Source organism: Helianthus annuus, mitochondrion (assembly GCF_002127325.2).
Source record: "Helianthus annuus mitochondrion, complete genome".
NCBI classification, from domain to species: Eukaryota; Viridiplantae; Streptophyta; class Magnoliopsida; order Asterales; family Asteraceae; genus Helianthus; species Helianthus annuus.
The window spans coordinates 7,501-17,135 of NC_023337.1; the positions used below are offsets into that span (position 1 = coordinate 7,501).

Sequence of the window (9,635 nt, forward strand, 5' to 3'; positions counted from 1 at the left end):
CATAGCGAATGAAAAAAGCGTTCATCCTGGATTCTCCTCCTCAAAAAATGTCTATCCATTGATCCCTATTCATTCGGTCAAAGTCTCCACGGGCTTTTCACGCCCCTCTGAGGTGCACCATGTTGATAGGAATCGGCAAAGACCTTCTTGTACACGTCCTCGAGGGCTGCATTCATGGCAATCATCACTAGTTTCCCCCGAGGGCATGGTATGGCTTTGTTCTTGGTCTTGTTTAATAGATGTCGAGTGCCGCTTTTCCCCGTCCGAGAATATCCATCTGCTCTAAGTGGGCGAGCTAGAATCCTTATGTCAGGTTGGTTGTTCAAAAGACTTTCTCTTTACCTTACCCTTTGCATATTCATCTTTTCGAAAGCCCAGACCCATTCTTCTGGATCTGCATTAGTCCTATTCCGGGTGCAAAGCCTCTTCAATAAAGACCTCTTTCTTTTCTTTCTCCCCCATTTCTCATTTTGTTGATTGAAAGAGAATAAGCGCTATCCATTGAGTAAAGTAAAGGGAGGGGTTGCTACAGTGATTCGGGTGGTTGATGGCCCCTTCGAGAGTTGCGGGTCCTTGTCGCTGCATGAGCGGTAGCTCACGCTCAAAAGTCCTCCGACACGAGTCCTAGTCGTTGCGCTGCGGTCCGTTTCCCGGCTTCGCTTGCGCGATTTGCACTTCTGATTGGTTCCATCCATCCCCAACCCTAATGAATCGAGTATGAAGGGGTCAAGCGGTTCGGGTTTTCGGTCGGTTCCCGTTCACCTTCCCCCCTCGTAGTCCATTAGTGGGTAGGGTGGTAAACTTAGAGGCCGCCGGCCTCCTCTTCAGACGTGTCCTCGACAACCTGGCGGTTCTTCGGTCTCCGCTTTTGGGGGCGGGAGTGCTTGGTCGCTGGGCTTTCCTTTTCCTCAACCAATTCGGTTGTGTCAGCCGGTCTAACATTTTTTTATGGGCTGGCTTGACTGGACAACGATGGATTGAAGGTAAGATAGATTTGAGTTCAAGTGGCACAGGACCTTCGATCTACCATAGGGTAGAATACTACCGAATTATTCTATTGAAGCGTAACATTTCATTTCCTGTTGCATTTCTTTGGTTTGGAAGTTCCAGAATGTTGTCTGTGGATTTCTAGCCCCCTATATTATATGCCAAAAGATTGATTCAAGTTCCGTGCTGCTCACCACTCCTCGAGGCCAAGGACGGGGTCGAACCGTCATTCCAGGATTTGCAGTCCGATACATTTCCATTATGTTACCTAGCCAAACCCGCCACCTCATGTGCCAAAGTAAAACGGTTGTTCTTCCTTCCCCGCTCCCTCTTTTTCGACATATGCGGCGGCGGGTTACCAGAGAAGAGGGGACAACTTCTTTCTCCTTTGCATTGCTCAATCTTCCTTTTCTGATTGAAAATAGCAAGCCACTCCACTACTGGTACAGAGGCCAGATAGAAGGTTGCTTATATGTTCAGGCTCGAAAATCTATCTTTTACCTCTCCTCCCTGTCTCCATTCTGATTGATTCGCCCCTTGTTGTGTTGCATTTTCTGCTCCTCCGCTTCAGTCTGCCTTCTTCGGATAGCCGGGGTCCGACTTTGATTTCCGATTTCAATGTCAGCTCCAGGTTTTGGGCGGCCCGTCTGGTTAGTTCAGCTATCACTGCTGGAAGCCCCTGCGGTTGTTCGGCTGCGTACTCCCCGTCCGCCTATCTCACACTCCCAAAGCAGATTTTTTTTCATATTTCATTTTCCTTCGCCCGTCCATTCCTTTCAAGCGCCCTTAGACTCGTTACGTTGTTCGACTGAACTCATTGGCTCCGCGCTCTATTCGGTCGGAACCCGGTTCGTCGAGAACCTTCTCTCATAGATTCCCTTCACCAAGTCATCGCCAGCAATCCGCTCTTATCCCTTGGTGTCAAAGGGCGAGTTCCTTTCTTGTCTTGCCCAAAAACTTTCTTTATTCTCATTGGAGAAAGACTCTTCCTCTACTTTATTTGACAGGGGCGGAGAATACCACTCTATCAATAACAAGAAAAAAGTAGCAATTCTGTTTCAAATGGTTTGAGCTTGGAAGCAACCTGCTATCTATCGATAGGCGAGAACAGACTGCTATTGGCTGCTTCGCCTATCGATTCTATTATGGCCGGCTTGGAGACATCAGAGGAAGACTATCATCTCTATCCGGGTACGATCATAGCATAGCTTCATTCATTCGTTGAACCTTGGGGATAACCATTAGCATTGAGGTCAATCACCACACCACCTCTATCATACATACGACATTACACGACGCGAGAGTGCATGGCCAACACACACCTAAAGCGCCTACGTTCCGCTTGCAGCCAATACAACCACAACCTAACTTGCACGAGATTCAACAACCGAAGCTACTGGTAGTCCCGAGGGGACGGAATCCTCCAATAATAGTTAGCAGTACTGAACAAGCGAGTCATCGGTCCGGGGAAAGAAAAGGACTGCCTTTGAAAAAAGAAAAAAGGAACTCGCTTAACTCGCTAGGCCTTCGGAACAAAGGCGATTCTGTTCATGCTTCAGACGATTTGGCTAATTATATAGACTTCTATACTAATTCTATTAGACTTCTTCTATTATAAATAGAAAGGCGAACCTATAGGCCTGTTTAGCGCCTTTCCAAAGTCAACCTAAAAAAACCTTTGCTTTGGGAAGTAAGGACCGAGTGAAAAATGAAAAACGTCCGCTAACGCCCACGGGAGAAGATCTTTTTTAGATCAGCAACGAATGTCTTGTATCTATGAAGAAAGATTTATCCCTGGGTTAAGACCCTGAATGCCATACCTTGCTGAAGGCGATTCACGAGAGAATCGCGCACAGTTCCCCTTGACCGAGATGTGAATGCCCATGATTTGCTCGGTATAGTGATGGATTTCATGGCCGACGTCTAACCGGCACGAATACGCTATCCTAGATGGAAACGACTTCCCCGCGGAGCATTTTATCTTTCGTCCTCGGACGTTCGGACCTTTTGTTTGATTCCGGCACTTGCGTTCTCATGCCCGGAACCCTCGCGACTGATTGGGAGAAAGAGCGAAAGCGAGAAAGATGGATTGTTATCCATCGGAAATCGATAGGAATTCCACGGGGATTGCCTTCTCTTCTAATATATATATATGTTTTTATTTCATTATTAACATCCAATCCCATGCTAATAAGAAAAACGAGCGATTGCTAGTCAGCTTTCATTTTCTTAAAAAAAATGGTAGGGACTGAGGCTCTGAAGGCTTTACAACTTTCTTCAATTAGGGAATAGCGCAGATGGATCAATCACGCGGTTCTGCAGCGTCCTCCAACTCCCTGTCCGCTCCCCTTCACTTTCTTTGCTGGACGGGAAGATGCGAATCGGGAAGGCCTTCCCACCACGCGAAGTTCAAACCTCGCCGGAGAGGAATTGAAAACCGGGAAAAAAGCCCTTCGCAATCGAAGGTGAAAGCGGGAAAAAGACGACGAAAGCCTTTCTTCTCTTTTTTTTCTTTTTTCTTTTTCTTTTTCTTTTTTCTTTAATATAATAGGTCTTCTCCCTTCGATCCGCGAAGTAGGCAAGCAGGAATCTCTCCCCCTTTCTGTTTATGGATAGAAAGAATATCTCCTTAGGAGAGTATTTTATGAGTTGACTGTAACCCGAAGGCTTCTTTCAATCGATCTAGTAGGTAAGAAATAAGATCTTCGTATAGTTAATGAATTAAAGCGAAACCACTAGGTTAGATCTCGTCTGTGATCCCTCTGGGCTTGTTAATTGAGAGAGAAACCCCTACTATTGATCGTGGCCTTCATTGAGTGCATTTTTGGCTCTTTGACATAGTAAGGCGGGAAGGCATGAGCAAGCCACTTACAAAGGCCTTTCACAGCTCAAATCCATGCATTAAGCCGCTAATCCCTTTTCTAGCAAAGTCCCAGCAGGCTACCTCATCGGGAAATTCAATTCTTTCACCGAACCCAGGGGGGGCACGATGAATACATTGATTATCTGGGTCCGATCATCGCTAGAGGCCCGTCGACTATAATACACTGTTCGAAATTGATTCGTTTCTGCCGAAACAAAACGGGATTGGCTATCTTAACCTTAGCAGTTTTGCGAGCAAACGTAGACGAATGCTTGCAAGACCAGCAAAGCCCTACTTATTAGGAGGGGACTCTTTGGCACCTTAGAAAAATTCCTTTACCTAGGGGATCAAGTGGTAGTTGATCAATGAACTAATCTCTTTCGGTATAGGTCGAAGCTAAGACGTGGAACAGGTCTCCCATCAGCCAGTTACTTTATTTTGTTACTAATCCCCAGTGGACAATGCTGCGCCAGAGTGAAAAAGAAGAAAATAAAAGAAAGAAAAGAGAAGTAGGTTTTGGAAGGACCAACGGGGATGGAGGAGATGCCCCGTCAGGAGGTGTTATGCGCAGACCACTCAACTTTTGGAAACTGGGTCCGCTGGGGCGGGTTCTTTGGTTAGCACACCAAGGCTTCTGGCTGATCTGGTCTCACCGGAGAGTTTTTACTTCGAGGGAGGCGAAAGGCCCAATGAAAGAGTAAGAAAAAGATGTGAACATGAAGACAGAGGTTACCCTAAAGCTCGTGGAAGTTTCCCTGGTGAAAAGGAAAGCCCAATAACGGCTTCGGTAGAGAACCCAACTCTTTTCCTTTGGCCACAAAAACTTCCCTGAAGTCAGTCCGGTCATTCCATACAACGAAGCTAGCGAACTAAGGCAGCACCCAACGGAACTTTAGTCTTTTTATTCTATTAGTAGCAGGGCCGTAAAAAGCAAGGGATAAAGAAAGGCTGCGCGGATGACGATGCTATCATAAGAGAGGACCAGACAGTTCCCGGTTCCGAAAGCAATAATTCTTTTTTTACTCCACCGCAACTACCGAGAGCTCTTCCTCCCCGAAGGGCTATTGTTCGATAGGCTGGTGATCTCTGAATCCGATTCAGTACTCGATGATGGTCTTCTTATTTTTTAAGTTCAGTATTTGACTAGGTAGGAGGCTCTCTTAAGCTTGACTCCGATAGCCGCTCTTCAAGCTGATGCGCGGTAAGAGACAGATTTTTCTGGTGTAATGCGGATTTTAGGTAAATAAGTTTCAGGACCCGGCACAAAAACTCTCTATCAATATCGTAATCGGATGTGATCCTTGCTACGAAGACCTCTGCTATCTCTATCAAATCAACATCAAAGAAGGAAGTAGACTCTTGACCAATTCATTTTATTTTGATCTTAGAAGCAATCGTAGCCAGAGAGTCAGCATGACTTTTCTTGGACCGATTCGATCTTCTTCAAGTAAGAGAAGGAAGGGTTACCGGCTCATTGAGCACCTCTGGGCCTTGCTTTTTCGCTCCGTTCTCTTACTCATTATCCGAAAGAAATTGAACCAAACAGGAAGTGTTTTTACTGCACTGCCTTTCTTCTCTTATTCTATTTCTAGTTTGATCGAGAGCGGTACACTTCTCCCCAATATGAGATAGGTTGCAGCTATAGTAAAAACTCTAACTGGGACAATCTAGTTTAAACCATGACCATCTATCTTTTTATCGTTATATATATAGGGCTTTCACCGCCTCTGACAGGACGTCGTCGGTTGGTTGGTTGGTTTGTCGGCATTTAGCCGCTTTTTTCTTGTTTTCTTACTTACGCAAATTGCCCGCAGCTTCCCTACGTCCCCCTTTCTACTTCATCGTCGTAGGTCCTTCTGCACTGCTTGATCCGTTCATTCGTCACCGTACCTTTTCAATGAAAGAAGACAGGGTATATGCGCTGAGTCCCCGAGCGGATTCTGTGCTTCTTGCCAATGGCTCGCTTCGAAAGACAGAATTCTTCTTTATATAGTTTATATAGACTTATCAGTCATATTCAATCTCGAAAGACCTCCGTCACTTCTTAATTGGAGAGAAATCCGTTAAGAGTCTCAGATCTTAATAAAAGGAGTTGCGCACTATCCCTTCTTCGACTGCTGCCCGACGAAGGTAGTCTGGAGCAAGTTTTGAAGGCGCTCGGCCTTGTTCACCCTTTCAGCTAAGTATCCCGCTCTTCCTTGAGTAGACAAGACAAAAAAGGTAGCCATTCCATCATGAGGGAATGTCCCATACGAGACCAAGTCGTAAGCGAGAAGATGCCCAATCTATCATAGCCAACTCCTTTCCTTCTATCAAGCCCACAAGCTTGAGTCTTCAACCGACGACTCCTTGTTCACTTTCCGCATCACCAACTGGAAAACCGTCAAGGTCTCTCCCAGAAGCGAAAGTTTCAACCGAAAATGGCTTATCAAACTCAGGCAACTGCAGCACCGGCTCCATCACCATCGACATCTTCAAATCGTCAAAAGGCTTTTGACAAGCTTCAGACTCCTTTGAACCCCGATCCTTCTTCAGCCGATCTGTCAAAGCCTTCCCTCTTTCCTCCTGCCGAATCATCAGAGACATGAAATCACATTACTGTAATGAAAAGGTTGGGTTCTCGAGTGATATGGGTGATGAGTGGAGCTCCCAGACAGCGAGAATGCAAGGCGGCCTCAATTAAGCTTCTTCCTTCTAAAAGAATTCTCCTTTCTCTCATACTGTCTACAGTACACTCGTTCCTGTCCTTGCGACAGGTCTTCCTATAGATATAACCGTTCAAGCGGAAGACTAATCAGACTTTTTCTCGTCGAACGGTCGATTCTCTAAGAGAGTGTTCACAGCCGAGTCTGTCAAAGAGCTTGCCTTAGGTAAGCATTCAAAAGCAGTCTCCTTTCACGACCACAAAGAAAAGAAAAAAGACTATCATGAGGAAAAGAAAGACTATTAGACTCACTCCAAGTCTTCCGTTCGTTTGGAGTGAGTCTTTTAGAATTCCGTTCGTTCACTTAGATACGTATCTTTTCGTTACACTCATTCGGCCGGATCGATAAGAGTGTGAGGAGGTGTTTATGGGGGCTGCCCCCAAGGGGATTGGTATTCCTTGTAATTTATCCTATCATAAGACAAGGCCTCCATCAATGGAAGCAGCCGAAGCAAGTTGCCCACTCCACTAATTGAGAGTGGCTAGCTTCACTCTGAGGAAGAGACCGAAGAAATGGCAATGGAGTGAGAACTAGAAGCTTGTTGCTGCTCTTTCTTTTGTGAACCGGAGCTTCTTACTATACTAACAGTTACCTGACCACAGTCACGTAGGAGATTCAGCTCGAACTTAGATACGTAGTGAATGAGTTGAAAAACGAATAGCTCTATATCGACTATACGTATAGAGCTTCTCAAATCATCATCTTTTCAGAGGAATCGACTAATCATCTCTTGGCTAACATACGGATACTGAACTTCGTTACGTAACGAGTGACAATGGTTCACAGCCCGAGGGCTAATTCAAGTTCCTCTTTCTGTGGAATAACCGGTATGAGTTTTTCATAGTTCAACGAATCCCTATTCCCTAGCAAGTCTTTTCTGTTACAGTAAGAGCTGTCGAGAAAATAGAAGATCTGGTCCTATCCGTTGCTGGTGTTGAAGGAAGAAGCTGTTTTCAAATTCAAATGGGTTGCAACAACTAATAAGAAAAACTTATTTGATTATTCAAAAATAGTTGTTTTCGAATAAGCTCTTTGAAAGATAACTGAATGCGCTTAGTCCCTTGGGGGATTGGTCTGCATTCAGGGGCTCCTTTGAGTAAGTGAAGACGAATAGTCGACTTTGCCTGCTTGACTTACGGATAAGGAATTCCCGGAAAGACTTCTTGATTGACGACGCATCCAGCAGGAATCGAACCTACGAATTTGCCCGGTTGGGCGCTTTAACCATTCAGCCATGGATGCCAGCGAGTGAACTAGGTTTTGGTATTCCTTCTTGAGCTTCTATTTCTTCCGTTAAAGGAGATTCGAGAAAAGATGGAATAAGAAGACGTGTTTCCAGAACGAACAAGATACGGGTTGAGAAGGGGGAGTTAGCAAAGTTAGACAAGATTGGAATGGGCATAGGAACATGTATTGATGTACCATATCGGCTAATGCTCCCAGGTTGATGCGATGTATTCCACCAGTTGACTGAAGACTTGATTATGGGTATATCGATCGGTCCAGCACGGATTGAAATAGGAGCCGGTTCGATAGGAAGCTTTTGAAAACGCAGTGCACCCATGTAAATAAGGAACGAGATTAATACAGAGGTTAAACGAGCATCCCACACCCAAAAGGTGCCCCACATAGGTCTTCCCCGAAACCCCCCAGTAACTAAGGTAAACAACGTAGAAAAAGCACCCATTTCTGTACCGGTTCCGAAAGAGCGAAGAAAAAGGGGATGTTTTGTTAATAGGAACAAGAACGTGTTTATAGCCGTAGCGATATAAACAAGAATACTCATCCGAGCCGCAGGAACGTGTACATAAGGAATACGAGAATTTCCACCTTGTTGAAGGTCTAGTGGTGCTACCCGAAGACTTAAATGAATAGCCATCGCTGTTAAGAACAACCGAGATCCAATGAAAATTTTCGCGTAGCTTCTGGTCTTTGACATCAAAAAAGAAGGTTGTAATAATGAAAGGGACATCTGATCATTTTATCCTAGCTAGTGGAACAATAAAGACGAAGTGTCTAATTATACTTATGGTCCTTTGTTTCCAAATAGAAAGACACCAAATTCTCCGGGAAGCCCTATCTTTCGAAGGACTTCTCGATTTGCTCCCCCTGACGAGCCCCCTCCAGCCTACCCGCCGGACCACCCCTTCTATCTCTCGCGACCGACCCCTTGTTAGTTCGTAGAGCCGACGCTGGGCGGCCAACCTCATGGATCACGCGTCTGGTCCCTCTCCCATTGGGCGAGAGCTTTCAATAAAGCATCTCTCGCTTGGAAAGCAGGAACCGGTCTGCTTTGGAGATCCCGCATAAGTTCCCGGATCTTCAAAAGCTTCGCGGGGGACGCGACGTCCAATTGTAGCTTAATCTTAGTATTTTGGAGTACACTTGAGGTCACTCCCCTATTTCCAAAGGAAGAAAGAAAAGAGGAAAGCTCCCTTTCTATTTCCTCTGCTGTTGGTCCCGGCGGACGCAGAGTTAAGTCCAAATCGAGTTGGGCATTTGAGGAACCCTCTGCTGGAGGATGAGCGCAAATCCTCGATTCGTCGTCCTCCCCGGAGTCACAAAAAGCCATAATCGGTATTCCTAGCTTCATGAAGGTCAACGAAAGAGAAATCAAAACGAGATATATTAAGATATCAATCAAAATAGATTGGTAGTTTCGAACCGAGATCGGATTTCCTTTTCGTGCCATATGCGCTTAGACTTTACTTTCTCCCCTTTTTTTCCCCGGTCCAATATTAGTTCTCCTTAACGTGACACTTACTTATTCCCACTGAAGCTAGTACGCAACGATTTCGATTCCTATCCGGATTATTCCCCGCTCTCCTCGATCAATATATATAATAAGTATACTCTGAATCCATTCTCTCTCAGAGGATTCAATCTTATTGGTCCTACGTTACGTCATTTTTTCTCTTTGCTTTTGCTGACTACACTCGGATAGCGAGCAGGCCTGGGCCGGCCCGGAATGGGAATTAGACTTCATTCACTTGATGGGCTTTCGCCTGAACAAGGTGGCGTGACCCATGCCTAGTACCTTTCCGGGTCAGGACTATATATATAACAATAATTGCGGCGGA

The 9,635-nt window shown here is 45.5% G+C and overlaps 1 protein-coding gene and 1 non-coding gene across 2 annotated transcripts; both read right to left on the bottom strand.

Annotated features, from left to right (window-relative positions):
- Positions 1-1,190: 1,190 nt before the first annotated feature.
- trnC lies at positions 1,191-1,261 on the bottom strand. Its single transcript has one exon. It is a non-coding gene; the product is annotated as a tRNA-Cys (tRNA).
- Positions 1,262-7,783: 6,522 nt separating this feature from the next.
- ccmC (cytochrome c biogenesis C) lies at positions 7,784-8,527 on the bottom strand. Its single transcript has one exon. The coding sequence runs from the start codon at positions 8,525-8,527 to the stop codon at positions 7,784-7,786; it is 744 nt and encodes a 247-aa protein (YP_008999552.1).
- Positions 8,528-9,635: the final 1,108 nt, after the last annotated feature.